Source organism: Protopterus annectens, chromosome 5.part0 (assembly GCF_019279795.1).
Source record: "Protopterus annectens isolate FY-2018-M chromosome 5.part0, PAN1.0, whole genome shotgun sequence".
Classification (NCBI taxonomy): Eukaryota; Metazoa; Chordata; order Ceratodontiformes; family Protopteridae; genus Protopterus; species Protopterus annectens.
In genome coordinates this window covers 1983026029-1983043142 of record NC_056735.1, presented here as the reverse complement: position 1 = coordinate 1983043142, position 17114 = coordinate 1983026029, and the positions used below count along the sequence as shown (strand labels likewise).

General features: G+C 36.9%; 1 protein-coding gene across 3 annotated transcripts in view; it reads left to right on the top strand.

Annotated features, from left to right (window-relative positions):
* Positions 1-17114, top strand: part of DACH1 (dachshund family transcription factor 1) — a 1758683-nt gene that overhangs the window by 1604320 nt on the left and 137249 nt on the right. For all 3 annotated transcript variants that reach the window (XM_044071748.1, XM_044071747.1, XM_044071749.1), the window contains exon 10: positions 7554-7697. In XM_044071748.1, coding sequence (XP_043927683.1) covers positions 7554-7697 — 144 coding nt within the window. The remainder of the gene's footprint in view (positions 1-7553; positions 7698-17114) is intronic.

The following is a 17114-nucleotide window of genomic DNA, read 5'->3' as shown; positions in this document are numbered from 1 at the left end:
GCTTCAAAGACCTTCAAACAGAAGAGTGTAAAGGGGTATGGAAATATCAGATATGAATATATATATATATATATATATATATATATATATATATATATATATATAGGTTTACTATAGAAAGGGCGATGAGACTCCATTCAAATTCTGTATGTCCGATCACCCAATTCGACATGTGGAAAAAACTAAAAAAAAAAATGGTGAAATGCACAACAGTGAATGCTAGTGTGCATTCGCTGTTGTGAATTTCAGCATTCTGAATGTAGATAGCACTATAGTGGGGTCAGACATGTACCCTTTCCCTCACTGTAGTGCCATCTCTGAGTTTGTCTATATAAGTGGGGGGGGGGGTGCAAGGGGGCTTGCCCCCCTCCAAAAGTGTTTTTTTATTGTTAACCAAAAGTACAGCATTTTCGGTGAAATCAACATTTTCGAGATTTCAACTTTATCGAAATGCTGCATTCTACATTTTTTTGTGTTTGGTGTTGTGATTTCCGAACATTTGATTCAGACATCTGAACACTCGAACCAGGTAGGTTCGAGGAAATTATAGTAAACCTATATATATATATATATATATATATATATATATATATATATATATATATATATATAGATAAATATATATGTGTGTGTGTGTGTATGTATATATATAAACGTGTGTGTGTGTGTAGATATATATATATATATATATATATATATATTGTTTATCCTGTAATCACAGATAAACAAGTAAAGACCGCACTCTCCAAATCAAGAACACAGCATCCATGGGACCAGACAACATCCCAGGCTGCGTACTGCATGAACTACAGAATGAACTGGCACCCCACCTAAGTACCATGTTCAATCATAGCCTCACCTCAGGCTATGTGCTTACTTGAATGGCACACAGTGAAGATTGTCCCACTCCATAAAGGGGGTGCCACCACTGATCCCGGAAACTACCGCCCCATTAGATTGACAAGCCTGGTCTGCAAGGCCATGAAATGTATCATCTTGGAGCTTATAAACAAAGACATAGGTAACCTCCAAACTCTGGACCCCACTTAGTTTGGGTTTGTAAAAGGTAGATCATGTCTACTAAACCTGATTGACTTCTTTGAAGCAGTCACTAGAGTCATAGATGAGGGCAAGGTAGTGCACACAGCCTATCTTGACCTCGCCAAGGCTTTCTATACTATCCCCCACTCTGGAATTATAGATAAACTCACTAAACTGGGCATAAATCCGTATGTTATAAGATGGGTGGCCAACTGGTTCACTGCCAGAACCCACACAGTAAAAGTAGCTGACTCCATGTCCGACTTCAGACCAGTGACTAGTGGAGTACCACAGGGTTTGGTCCTGGGTCCTCTCCTGTTTGGCATCTACTTCTCTGAAGAGCAGGCAAACATAAAAGGTCTTTAGCTAACAAAGTTCGCAGATGACTGCAAACTGAGAGCCATGATAGAATCACCTAATGATGTAGACATTCTACAAAAAGGCCTCACAGAGACAGATGCTTGGTGTCAAAGCCATGGCCCCAAGCTTAATGCCAAGAAGTGCATTGTAATCCCCTTTGGGAAAAACTCGGTACCCGTGAACTACCACATAGGCAGTAGCTCACTAAACACTAAAAGTGTGTTAAGAGACCTCGGGACACAGGTGGACAGTAGTCTCTCCTTTGATAACCACATCACCACAGTAGACAGGAAATCCTTCTACTTAACACACCTCATCACAAAAGGGTTCTCCTCTAGAAAAAAGGAGGTCATTGTTCCTTTCTACTCATCCCTCATCAGACCCATTATAGAGTGCAATGCCCCGTTTGGCATGTATTTTACAAGACACCTACAACAATTGGAAAGGCCACATAAATACTTCACTAAGTGGATTACCAGCCTCAAACAGATGCCATACACAGACCGTCTCAAAAAACTCCAGCTCTACTCCGTCGCATATCGCCTACTCAGAGGCGATCTTTGCCTAACATACAATAGCTATGTCAAACCCAGAGCTGTTGGACTTTCTGCTCTTAAAGAAATCCCAATCTCTCCAAACTACACACTCCAGGGACCTAAAGCTTGTCACCACAATAAACAGAACATGCTGGAGGGATAGATTCCTGTCCCAGAGACGTCCCATACTCTGCAACAAACTACCGATTCATGTCAAGCAAAGCTCCTCATTGGCCCTCTTTAAGAAAAATCTTGATGACTAGATGGGAAATAGAAAATTCACCCTGGGGATCACTTCTGCGGCACTGCTTGACAGGGGCACAGGAAATAATTTTCTTGGGTGGTGAAAGCCAGGGAACCTTTATGGATAGGCTTATATAGGCCCCAAGGCAGATAGCTTAGTACCTACCTATGAACTTATGAACCTATTTATATATTTTTTATTGTATTATTTATGTCTTTATATATGTATATATGTGTGTGTGTGTGTGTGTATTTTATATTATCTGTGTGTGCATATATGTATATATATATATATATATATATATATATATATATGTGTGTGTGTGTGTGTGTGTGTATATATAATATATATATATATATATGTGTGTGTGTGTGTGTATGTATGTATATATATATATATATATATATATATATATATATATATATATATATAGATATAAAAATGTATGGGTTCCTATTGAATTGTCAACAGCTTAGGTGGTCGAATGCTTAATCATCGACACACAAGCGTCGAATGCTTACAATAGTGAATGGCCACATCATCAAATTCTTTCCTCGGGACAGAATTTGTGTGGCAGTTATCGGGAGTTTACCCTTTCTCCAATGGAGTGCGATTTCGGAGTTGGTATATTTAGTTGGGGTTGTGAGGGGGTGCAGCCCCCACACCAGGGGTGTGAAGCCCCCCACTATGTTTGGGTGTGTTTGTTTATTTTGTTTACGGATGGCCACCCAAATTCTTTCCCAAGGAAAGTATTCGATGATGTGGCTGTTCACTATTGTTAGCCTTTGACTTTTAGGTGTCAATGTTTTAAGATTCGACAACCAAAGATGTCGATGTTATGATATAGATGCAAATATATATGGTTGTCCTCTATATGATCAAAAGTTCTTAATGTCATGGTTGAAAAACATCATTAAGAGGTTAAGAAGTTTGAACATACAGAAGTCCAAATGCCCTAAACATTGAATAAAGAATAGACTAAGAAAGGATAAATATTTCCTCTCCCGATCTTTACACGAATACCCTCATAGCACTCGCATTTATCTGAATAGCGGCAGTGTTCATGGAAGGTTTTTATTAGTTAAAGTGTAGGGTTACGGTTGGGGGAAGAGGCAGCATTAGAGTTAGTACCTATTACTAAGGTGGGCAGGGGCACTCCTCACATGTAGGCAGTACTGAATATCGTAGAGATAGAAGGATGGATCTTGCTGGCATTCTTTCTGGTGTGGAAGAGTTCTTTGTCTTTTTGACATTGATTCTTTGCTGTAAAGTTTCACTTTAGTTTTTCACTTCCAGCTTTAGTACTCATTTCTTTATTCTTTCTCCCACTCTGCATACAATAGTTAGCTGTCTGATTTTGGGAGAATCATTAAGTGTTTTGGTAATAACTTACTTGGTGGCAAGCTGTGATTCACGTTCAGTGGTTAAGGATAATGCCTGGCTGGTCTGGAGTCCATTATGTTTTCCTGTCTGCCAAGTTGTCGCATTTTGGTTGATTCCATTTCACCTGTTTGTTTAAAGCATGACTATTCTGCTCGTCAAGTTTTCATCCTTTCATTTGTTACAAGTAGCAGCAAAAGTTGAAGAATTAATATGGCCCCTTGTATGCCTTTTGATAAATGAGTAAATAACATTGTTTCTTTTTATAGACTACTGTATAATTCAGTCAGTAAATAAATAAAAGCTTAATTGCTAGTACTAAAAGCACGTGTTCATGTTTTCTGGTCATGAACATCAGTTTTGACACAGACAGAATTGAAAGCTACACATTGTGTCAGATATTTTTTCGAAAGGAAGGTTGAACCTCATGAAAGTACCCAGGTTCACCCTGCCAGTTACTGATTCCACACCATCATGTCTCTTTCAGATGTTATATTATAGGTTTCTTACCCCTTTGGATGAGAGTCGTAGGATGCTAGTGAGCCTCATATGGGGCTGGTGACTTTAAAGGCCTAATTTTGTTAGGGTTTTTTCTGTAAAAAATGAGAATGAATATATTCTGTGTTAAATCTTGTGAATGGTATAACCTATGCCACACTTGTTTTTTGTTATGCCCATTTCTCTGGTATATGATGCTTGGGGTTGGGGTGAACGAGGTTGACATAAAGAGAAGCTGAACACTTGAAGATCAAGTAGTGTTTCCTTTTGATCTATTAGAAGTGAAAGTTGTGATGGCAAGAGATGTTCATAGAGTGAGTGGTTGCATTGTTTATGGCAAATTTAGGGGAACAAACTGGCATTGCCTGTCTTTCTTGAGTTCCCCAAATGCTGACACATATAATTGTAAAACCGTTGCTGCAAGTTGTGTTATTGCTTGCTTACTTTAAAGCATGGTAACACAGAGGTGACTAATGCACGCTGTTTGAAGCAGGCTTTGCTGTGTAAAAGTAAAACTTGATGATTTCTGTACTCACCTTCTGCAGTGACTGACCAAATGCAAGGTCAGTTGTGTGTTGAACAGGGGATTGATTATTTGATAAGTAGCAAGGCTGGTAGTACTAACAGTCATTGAGATTATAGTCACTGATATGATCTATAACTTAAAATATGTATGCATACCTGCATGTCTTATTCATTTTCCTCTTTATCTGCTTTACAGCTCAGTGACATTCTGGTACTTCTGGTAAAGTTAAAGAATTGCAAAGAAGCATATACTCATTAATTTAATTTATTTTGTGATTAATGATGTGGTGAGCTTCTCGCATTTTCTGACGAAGTGCTACCTTCATGGAATTACTACATAGTTCATAGATGGAAACACTGACATTCTATTTACAGAAGTGATTCCAGTCACGTTTAATATTGGGTCTCTTTTGCAGTAGGTAATTTCCATTAATAATAGTCTTACTGAGTATGGTTTAAGACAGGATATTCTGGTAATAAATGTTTGGCAATCCTAACTTTTTAAATAATATATATTCTGTGAAGAGCAGGACTAGTAGTCATTTGAAATGCTGAGTCTCATTAGTGTGAGTTCTGGAATATTGGGATTGAATGACTGAAAATGCGGACATTTACTAAGTCTGAGTTGCAGCTTCTAAAATGATTCCTTTTTCTCAGAGGTATGGCAGTCTTGGAGATGGTAATGTAAGTACAGGAGGGGGGTATAGGGGGCTTTTCCCCTACGTTAAAGGGTGCAGGGGGCTTGCCCCTCTTGTAAAAAAACCTTAAAGGAGAACAGTAATGTTCATAATCTGGTCTCATATTCTTGGCCTTTTTCAGTATTTCTTGAATCATTATTATAAGTGTCAACATTTTAATAGGGAGCCACAGGATTTTAACTGTCAGTCCCTACGTTTTCAAAACATCACTAGTTATTTTTATGTTTGGCACCCCACTAATGAACCTGACTTAATTAGTTGGGATGAATCTTACTGCCTCATAGGGGCTGTTTTATTGACTGAACGAAACTTCAGTAGTAAAACTTGGAAGTGTAGCTTAGCATTATATGGGACAGACACTGATAAAGGCACTATCGCTGATTTAAGGTTTAATTAGCAAAATGCATTACTGCCTATACCAGTATTCTTAAATATAAATGAATTGATATAGGTGGTGATGTGGTCTTTTTACATAGTAAGACATTAACTGTTTAGGAAATCATTACTTATTAATAAATGTCATGATGGACTATAATGGGTCTCCTTTCTAACTAAATAATGGTTATAGGTCGCCTGTCCTGAACATGTCAGAAAATAGTCAGTTCTTGTTCATTTATTTTAAAAATTGACTAAAAAGTGCAACTTAGTGGATGACTTCAGTTAGATAATATTATTTATTACCTGGCCTAGATTTCCTTGTCTCATATTGATTAGTCTGCATGAGTTTGTCTGCTGAAACCCACTGTTAGAACATAACCATAAAAATAAAGCATTTTTTCACACTGTCAATAATTTTTGTTGACAGTGTCATTTCTTTTGATCTGTGCTGTAGTAGTATCCCTTTTTAAAATCAGTTTGCGATTCATTTCAGTCATGTAACTGGATCATTTAAATCAGGCCAGTCTCTGACTCTGTCCTTCAGAAAGTAAAACTATAACATGAAATTATTTTAAATGATTTGATCTTACTATGTTGCATTTTCATGACTATTAGTTCAGCCATGAATGCAGTGTAGAATTTAGTTCTGTATTCACCTCTTCAACATTGCATTTCCGTGCAGTTAACATCTCAGTTTATCATTATTTTAACAGAGTAATGGCATGATAAACATGCCTGGTTAGTGAAATGTAAACCCTCTAAATTTATATACAATCTGTGCATCTGTATGAAGTGGAATTTATTGTACTTGACACAGATTACTTCATACATTGTATGGAATGCATTTTTTTTATCCGCTGCCAAACAGGATTTAAGAGTCACTTGGAAAATCTAACTGCAATAGCATACTGCAGTATTGTCCTGTCTGTTCAAAGGGTAGGACTTGTTCTTAGGTTCATAGGTTGTTACTAGGTTAATGACCACTAGGGCCTGTACAAGTTTAGCCACACACCCAAAACCTTTTCAGTCCCAAGGATCATGGGCATCTCTATGAGCAGGGCAGGTTGGTAGGGAGGTAACTTAAGGGATTCATAGGGGTATTACTATAATACTTTTCTTATTGATGGCCTCTGTCCATAAGGAACATGGGGGCCAACCAAGGGGTAAATTTACAATTTCCTATCCAATTGTCAAGGTTACATTTGAATAGGGTCAGGCATGAGTCAGTTTTACATGAATGGGGAGTTTATTCCATAGTGCAAGAATCATTTGGGTCACATATCTGTCTCCTAATAGCTTATTTTATTGCAAAAAAGGGAACTAGTTTTAACCATAAGAGTCATAACCCCATTTTTGTGTTTTCTTAATAAGATAAGAATATGACCGTGTCAAGCAATTTAATCAAGTTCACTTTAAATTACAGACTGATGCCTCATATATAGCACATAAGAGTCATAAACTGCCTTTTAACTTTTATTCAGACAGTAATGTGTAAAAGAAGTATCAACCGTAATGCCGTAATTTGACATTGGAACACAATTCAGGGAGTTTTCAATTGGAAAGCACACTCTTATGTTCCTTTCATAGTACTCAGCCATTCATGTTGTAGCCTCTGTTGTTGATGGTGTGGAGGTGTTTTATTAATGGACAAACCACAACTTGAATGAAAGCTTTCTTTTTCTACTGTTACCTAGATGTTATTATCTGTATATCGGCTCCATAATTGTGACAATAAGTCAAAATTTTTAAAAATCTGTTAAAGGATTCTTTATATTTTACTGAGAAAATACTTTGATAGGTCTCAGATTGATTTAATAGTGGTAACATGAGGAAAAATATTCCATTAAAAAGGTCAGTTCTGTAGCTGATCTTTTATTATCATTTTGCCTACAGCAATAGTTCAGAAGAGGTTAAAGAAGGAGAAGAAAGCAAAGAGGAAACTGCAGGAAGCACTTGAATTTGAGACGAAGAGAAGAGAACAGGCAGAACAAACACTAAAACAAGCAGCTTCTACAGAAGGCCTCAGAGTGCTGAATGGTGAGTTACTGAATTAACTGCATTAATGAAGACTCATAACTTCTGCATCTACTCAGTAGCATTTTCTTGTGTTATGTACTAAACTGATATATTTCAGCTTTGTGCTGCTGTAGGTCTAGAAAAATATTAAATAGTAATACTTTTCGAGTGCTTCTTTAATGTAAAACATAGATTAAAAATGTGTCAAGAATGTATTTATCTATACCTTTAACTGTGTCTGTAGATGTGTGCGTGAGTGTGTGTGTGTGTGTGTGTGTGTGTGTGTGTGTGTGTGTGTGTGTGTGTGTGTGTGTGTGTGTGTGTGTGTGTGTGTGTAATGTAAAACATAGATTAAAAATGTGTCAAGAATGTATTTATCTATACCTTTAACTGTGTCTGTAGATGTGTGCGTGAGTGTGTGTGTGTGTGTGTGTGTGTGTGTGTGTGTGTGTGTAATGTAAAACATAGATTAAAAATGTGTCAAGAATGTATTTATCTATACCTTTAACTGTGTCTGTAGATGTGTGCGTGAGTGTGTGTGTGTGTGTGTGTGTGTGTGTGTGTGTGTGTGTGTGTGTGTGTGTAATGTAAAACATAGATTAAAAATGTGTCAAGAATGTATTTATCTATACCTTTAACTGTGTCTGTAGATGTGTGCGTGAGTGTGTGTGTGTGTGTGTGTGTGTGTGTGTGTGTGTGTGTGTGTGTGTGTGTGTGTGCGTGTGTGTGTGTGTGTGTGTGTGTGTGTGTGTGTGTGTGTGTGTGTGTGTGTGTGTGTGTGTGTGTGTGTGTGAGTGTGTGTGTGTGTGTGTGTGTGTGTGTGTGTGTGTGTGTGTGTGTGTGTGTGTGTGTGTGTGTGTGTGTGTGCGTGTGTGTGTGTGTGTGTGTGTGTGTGTGTGTGTGTGTGTGTGTGTGTGCATGTATGTGGATCTACTTCGACCCATCAAAATTCAGCTTACCAAAATAAAAATAACGGACTCCACTTCAGCAAAAGTGCATTTAAACAAAAATGCACTTTTGCAAAACTCAGTATGCCGAACAAAACCAAAACACAGACACATACAAAAAAAGAAATAAAACAAACACATTTATACAGGGGGACAAGCCCCCCTGCACCCCCACACCCCCACTACTTATATATACTAACTCCGAGATCGCACTACAGTGGGGAAAAAGGAATATTCCCTTATTCTCACTGTACCATGATCTCTAACAATTACTCATTGTACTGAGTTTTGTGAAAGTGCGTTTTTGTTTAAATGCACTTTTGCTGAAGTGGAGTCGGTTATTATTGTTTCAGTAAACTGTAATTACGATGGGTCAATGTAGACCTGTGTGTGTGTGTGTGTGTGTGTGTGTGTGTGTGTGTGTGTGTGTGTGTGTGTGTGTGTGTGTGCATCATCTGTATGTTTAGGTATTAACTGTCCATTGCAAAAATATTCATTAATGGATCCTGGCTCCATTAATGATTAGGAATTTAGAGGCTATAAATGATGTAATTAAGCCCGCACCTGAGGATACCCACACTCATGGAAAATACCAAAAGAATGCATTCATTTTTTGTGCACAGCTCATCCACAAGTTGGCTTCCCCAAAGTGTATAAATAAAAAATAAGTAAATGAAATATTAGAGGGTTTTTTTTGAGAAAATTCACCTCAAGTTTCCTTATAGCTTAATCTGTTTGAGTTGAGAATTAATTCTTCTTATGGCTCCTAGCTGTTTATTACAAACTTTGTGCACGTTATGAGGCACTTTGTACTTCTGTCTTCATTTACCGTATTAAAATAGGACAGTGCAGTACAAAATGTAACAGAAACACGGAATAGTACAAGCATATTAGGTAATGCATGATATGAACAAAGTGTACAGTGACTACAGTACAGCTAGAGCATTATATGCACTTTTTAGGAATGTAAAGGATATTAGATTTTAAATGTTTTAATTACTGAGTCACTATGACTTTCTGTTGAGCTAATGAAGCAAGTAGTTTAACAACCGTTTTCAACTCCTATTTGCAACTTGCCAGTTGTAAACTAAAACAAGGATAAAACTATTCTGAAGTGGTGAATACAACAAGTTAAAGCTTACAGAATCACAAAGGAAATGTGAATGATTTGGCCAAGGACTATGCTGAACAGATCGCATATCCAGGTAGCTGTGATCAAGTATGAGATCAGAAGAACGGGTATTTGTTTTGTGAGCGGAGTGATCGAGAGTAGTGTAAATGAAACTGTATTTAGAGGGAGAAAATGTTCAGAATGATGATAAACTGAAGGAATGAATTGAGAAACACAAACACAGTTAGAATACAATATATTGAAGGCCATGATGTAGTATAACACTGCTTCCTTGGATATATCTTATAGAGCAAAATCTCAGAATTTTGGCTGTAAGATTAAAAAAAGTTGTCTAAAATCAGTTTACTGAAGGGGCACAATGGACCAAGCTAAGAATAACATAAGGTTGGAGAGGTGAGCAGAGACAGTACACAGCTGATGATATCTGAAGTAGCAGATAAATATTTATTACTTCAGATACGTATTTTAATTTTAATCTGTTATATATTTAGTATTTCTTTAAAAAAGCATGTTATGCTCACTTATCTAATCCACTGAAGCAGACTTTCACAATTCAAGAAATAAATATATCAAAAAAGCATTGTGATTTCTAAAATCAAATGAAGAAGTAAATGAAGTTTTTTATAATCAGAAATGGAGATGGTGATAAAAATCAGCTGTGTCTATGGGATCTTAACTAGCTAGGAAATTAATAAATGAATGAATGTAAAATACATTCATATGTTAATAACGAATGCATGAGTAAATGAATGATGATCAATTGTTTCATTTCTACCTTTTGCACATTGGCTTTTAATTACTTGGATAATGCCTAGAGCAAAATAATTTCAATCTGATATGATTTCCATACCATTTTAGGATTTCTAGAATTTTAGGAATTCTTTAGCCATTCTTTATCCCTGCTCCCTATATAATTCTGTGTTTAATTTATTTTGTTTTGTGTAAGCTTTACCTGTATCATGCTGATTCTATGCAGAGTATTCTTCTGTTTTCAGTACTTCAGACTAAATGCTGTGTTGTAACACAAGTGTGAGCTCCTTATTTGGGTAGCTTTGCACTATCGTTTGCAGTTTCTGTGGTGAGCTGCCACCTTAGGCTACCAGGAGCTGTATGTTTCTAATTTAATTTTAGCAGAATACTTAATTCTATGTTTCTTTGCAAGATGTGTATGGATACTGTTGAATACTTGTTTAAGGAAACAGAAGCATCTTCTGAGGATAGCGTACAGTTTTTTGTGGTGATGCTTTTATGTGTATTATTCCCAAATGTCTGCATTAAGGATTATACTTTATTGCAAAGAATAAGAGAAATGTATTCATTCTTCTAAAAAAACATTAATACAGAAGTTTGAATTTAAGTCCTTCATTGCAGTCCAGAGTGCATGCATCCACTACCTATAAACCATGAGCAAGTTTTTTTTCCCCATGGCATCATAATAATCAGCCTATCCCAGTGATTCCATCAGACCATGGGTAATCTTTGAATTAAAGCTTGCAAGCAGTATAAATCCCATGAGAAGTAATTTTATTATCCCATCAGTACTTTAATGTACTAGCTGGAATCTCTGTGCTCTCTAGTGATAGGTTCATTGGTTCATTACATTTTAAGTTTACCTCATTGTACTTCCTTTCTTTACTATCTGAATACAGTGTGCTAATATTATACCAAGGCATTTAAAGGTAGGCCAATATAATTTCCTCTTAAACTATGCTATTGTTCTCCTGATGAATTAATTCACTTTAGCATTTATGTGTTTATTTATCCTTTGTCAACCAAGTTAGTCCCACTAAGCTAGTAGCCTCTTTTCAGGGAAGACCCAATATAATATTTATACTGGCCCTTTCCAAGGGAGACCCAAGGTGGTACTTATATGGCTAAGGGCTTTATGGGAGACACAAAGTGGTATTTATATAGCTATGTCTTTTTGGGAGACCCAAGGTGGTACTTATATGGCTAAGGGCTTTTTGGGAGACCCAAGGTGGTACTTATATGGCTATGTCTTTTTGGGAGACCCAAGGTGGTACTTATATGGCTAAGGGCTTTTTGGGAGACCCAATGTGGTACTTATATGGCTATGTCTTTTTGGAGACCCAAGGTGGTACTTATATGGCTAAGGGCTTTTTGGGAGACCCAAGGTGGTTCTTAAATGGCTAAGGTCTTTTTGGGAGACCCAAGGTGGTACTTATATGGCTAAGGGCTTTTTGGGAGACCTAAGGTGCTACTTATATGGCTAAGGGCTTTGGCCAGGAGACTGGAACATCTTAATCTTCTCTTGTTTATGAGCCAATTGGTGGCAATAAAAAGGATTGAGATGAGAGAGGAGGGAGCATGAATAGTGTTGCATCAGAGCAATGAACAGTCCTTTATAATAATATTGAAGACAGCAGTTCTGGATGAGAAAAAGTCAACAAACTTACCAGTGGTAGTTGCTGAGCAGAAGAGAGAGGAGCCTGTGGCTGTAATACTTGAAGAAGGAGGTTTGAAAGACTGTTTTCTGACAACTGATTAGTGAAAATTAACCAGACAGTAGTGCTGACATTCCATGGTTGCAGGCTGCTGAACTTTTACAGGGAGGTGAAAGAGGAGAAACCAAATGTTAGAAACAAGTCATACATTTGGAAGGTGAACCACAAACACATCACACTTATGCCACAGGAAGTGATAGAGGATGTGCCCATAAAGAGTACATATGCAGTGGTGGAAGTTGCTACAGAGAGAAGAACAGTGTAAAGTACTAAACAGAAATACCGAGAGTAAGAGGACGTTAAGGACTATTTTCTATGTATATGTCAGAACGTGTACTCTTTGAACAAATTGTATGATGAAAGGAACATTATTAGTTGGGGGTGGAAAATACAGGTAACAATGCAAGAAAATTCAAACATTGTGAAGCATATTCCATGTGTGATTATGCTTAATGGAATCAAATCAACTGTTAGATATTTGGGACAGCCTAAATATGTTTTGTGTTTGTATATGTATGTGTGTGTGTGTGTGTGTGTGTGTGTGTGTGTGTGTGTGTGTGTGTGTGTGTGTGTGTGTGTGTGTGTGTGTGTGTGTGTGTGTGTGTGTGTGTGTGCTGCAAAAGATCATTTGATTAATAATTGCTCAGAAAGGCAATGTAATGTGTGTGAACAGGTAGGCTGTACAGCTAAAAACTGTAGGCCCTATTGCAGCTATTGAAAATCTAAGGAACATTGGTTATATGACTGTGTTAAAGTAAATTAAGATATTGAAAATGAAAAAATGGAACAAACTGTGCAAACTAAGTTAACTGATGAAGGTTTACTGGTCAAGAAGAAAAAGGGGAAGGGGAAGAAGATGTTTCTGTAGATGAATGAGAAAATTATAAAGAATGTCTGGTTTTAGGGAAAATATGTTAAAAATCTAAATAAACTGAAAAGATACATAAAATATGGAAGATGTTACTATAGGTAAGAAAATGGCTTGAAAGACAAATTATTATAACAAAGTAAAGAATAAATTTTCTGCCCTTTTTCTTAATATAAACAATATAAGAAATAAAAACATATGACATGCTGTGAACCAATGGTATAAATAGTTAAACAATGACATAATATGCTTATTAGATACATGTTTAAGCAACATAAAGAAGAAAGAATAACTAAAGCAAGGATGAGGAAGGAAGAGCATGAGCTCTATGTGTAATGACTTTTTGTCCTGGAATCTTAGACTGGTGATTATAATCGTATGCGTAAATGTGATAGGGGTGTTCCTGATCCTTAAGAATGAGAGTAACAAAGGCGAAATTCATAGATGCCATTGATGCTACTGCAAAAGACCTTAATAGTGAGATACAAATGAGAAATCTTGCAAAGCACAGCATGCTGATGAGGCAGTTTTGTAATTCATTTGTTCAAAATCCACATGGTATATACATCTGTTTTTAAAAGTGATACTTCACCTTTGATATTGGAATGGCAATCCATGAACATGCCTCCAACCTTCAGTAGTTTGTCCAGGTAAGCACAAGCACTTCTCTGACATACAAGTGATTTATTTCCTCTAGCAGCCCCTTTCATTAGTTTGTCTTAAATATGCACAAGCATGAAAATGACACAAAATGCGTTATTTTGCCCAGTGATGATTCAGCAGTCTGACCATGTATGCACAAGCACTTCCCTGACAAACAAATTCATTATTTCCCCATGTGATCCCTTCAGGAGTATGTCCAGATGTGCACAAACACCAAAATGAAACATTTCCCAAGTGACCCCTTCAAGAGTATTGTCAGGTATGCACAAGCACCAAAATGAAGCATTCACCCAAGTTGCCCTTTCTGTAAAATGTCCGGGTATGCGCAAGCACCAAAATTAAACATTTCTCCAAGCGACCCCTTCAGTAACATGTCCTAGTATGCACAAACACCAAAATGAAATATTTCTCCAAGTGGCCCCTTAAGGAGTATGTCCAGGTATGTACAAGTACCAAAAAGAAGCATTCACCCAAGTGGCCCCTTCTGTAAAATATCCAGGTATGTACAAACACCAAAATGAAACATTTAAAAAGTGACCCCTTCAGGAGTATGTCCAGATATGCATTAGTACTAAAATAAAACATTCATCCAAGTGGCCCCTTCTGTAAAATGTCCAGGTATGTACAAGCACCAAAATGAAACATTTAAAAAGTTACCCCTTCAGGAGTATGTCCAGGTATGTACAAGCAACAAAATGAAACACTTCCCAAGCGACCCTTTCAGTAACATGTCCTAGTATGTACAAACACGAAAATGAAACATTTAAAAAGTGACCCCTTCAGGAGTATGTCCAGATATGCACTAGTACCAAAATAAAGCATTCACCCAAGTGGCCCCTTCTGTAAAATGTCCAGGTATGTACAAGCACCAAAATGAAACATTTAAAAAGTTACCCCTTCACGAGTATGTCCAGGTATGTACAAGCACCAGAATGAAACACTTCCCAAGCGACCCTTTCATTAAAATATCCTAGTATTCACAAGCACCAAACTGAAATATTTCTCCAAGTGGCCCCTTAAGGAGTATGTCCAGATATGCACAAGTACCAAAAAGAAGCATTCACCCAAGTGGCCCCTTCTGTAAAATGTCCAGGTATCCACAAGTACTAAAATGAAACATTGTGATTAAAATATAGAATGTGAAATATGAACACATTTTCACATTGATACAATCCAAGATGTGTAAGAGAAATGAAAAAAAAAATAAAGGAGAAGCTACTGAATACGTGAAGAAAAGAAAATAATGAAAAGTCACACAATTGACAAAATATAAGAACAATTGCAGTGAAAACATTATGGATAATGATAACCCGTAGGAGTTGACCGGGATTTGATAACTCGTGGACACTGGCCTAATTGTTGACCAACATGTATCTATTGTTGTAAGAAAGTCCTTCTGTCTTGCACAGCTTGTAAACAAATGGATTGTGTCTAGAGCTAGGGATGTCATTGTCCCCCTTTGTTCAGCCCTCAGTAGGGTAATCATTGAATATAATGCCCCCTTTGGCATGCATCTGTCCAGACACATGCAACAACTGGAATGGCCACAGAGATATCTCACTAAAAGGATATAAGGTCTAAAGAGCTTCTCTTACATGGACTGACTCAAAACCCTCTCGCTATATACTCAGTATCCTACAGACTGCACATAGGTGACCTGTGTCTGGCATAAAAGACATCCCCTGACCCATTACTGATGCATTTACTACACATCAGCAAGTCAAATGGCATAAAAAATACTCAGTCTAGGGATGTAAATCTTTCTGCAACATCAAGAGAATGGTTTGGTGGGACAGGAAGTTCTCGCACAGTTTACCACTGCTGTGGAACAGACTCCCCGTCTACATAAAACAAAGTTCATCCCTCTCCTTATTCAAGTACAACATAGATCTATGCATGGGTCCCCTCAAGTTTATTTATTCACTTATTTGATATTTGTTTACTGGGATAGTACGACTGGGTCATCTGAACCCATTTTCAGTGGAGGCCTGGGGAGAAAGTCTCCAAGTACAGACATAGGTAGCAATATAAACATAGCTTTCAAATTTTACAGATTTCATGTTTAACAAAAACATCTAAAAAGTTTTAAAATAAGTAGGAAGACGAGTATAAAATATACATAATAACTAAGATGTACCATGTATAATTTATATTGTCATTTTTAGGTTTGAGTGATGACAAACACATAAAAATAAGGAGGGGGTAAGGAGATTAAGTGCATAGTTATCTATGGTATGATCTCAGTTATTCTCTTTAGGGGTATTATATAATTGTTGACCGTGGGATGGGTAAGACCAGTCTATAATCACGGATTTCTAGTCTAGATGAAGACTTCACTAGTGAATGTCTCTTCTTGAAGCAGATGTTTTTACATTGGGGTTACCCGGAATCATTACTGGACACATTAATTGAAGAGGTCACATACAAAAGAAATGGAAATTGGTTTAAACCAATCCTAAGTAGGAACCATAGAATTTCGGGTAATGTGTCTACCATTGAGCTTGACGTCAATGGTCCTGAGATAGTCACCTCTAACTTCCATCAACAGGACCTTCAACGTAGTTTTGTGACTTCATTCAATACTCAAAGTAAACTTATTGTCAATGTAATTACCAAAAATTGGGAATTATTTAAATCCAGTCACACTCTCTTTGAGTTTTTAGGTCATAAACCACACGTAGTTTTTAAAAAGGGTAGGAACTTGAAAAATCTCCTTGAGAGACGGAATAATCCACTCTCCAGAGTGACAGGTATGTCTAAATATGAGAGTTGTAACTATTGTAGGTTCATTGATTGTACTAATTCTTTTACAATCAACGGAAGTACCTATAAGTTGAAATCTAGATATAATTGTAACACTAGATTTTTGGTTTATTTGGCCCAATGTTCTGATTGTTTTGCATTCTATGTGGGCAAAACTGAACGCAGACTCAGAGATAGGGTATATGAACATCAATATGCCATTTCCCACAATAAGATAGACAATGCTCTGGCAAAGCATGTCCATCATAACCCCACACACAAATTCAAATTCTTAGTTATTAACAACATGGTTCTTGATATAAGAGGTGGTCCTGCTTCATTCAAATTGGAAGAACTTGAATTACTGTGGCAGATTAAGTTGAATGCTTTCAATTACCCTGGCTTAAATGAGGCCTGTTCAATTTCCAGCATCTTAAAACTTAAAAACTTGCAAAGATAATGTTAGATTTTATTTTCCACTATTTTTTATTTTTCATTTAATACAGTAGAAACTACTATGCATAAATTAAGTATAGATTTCTGATGAAATGTATGCCCCTGGTGGTTACTTTGTTAAAGTTAAACACATTTCTTCCTATAACCTCTTGGAAACAAATTTAG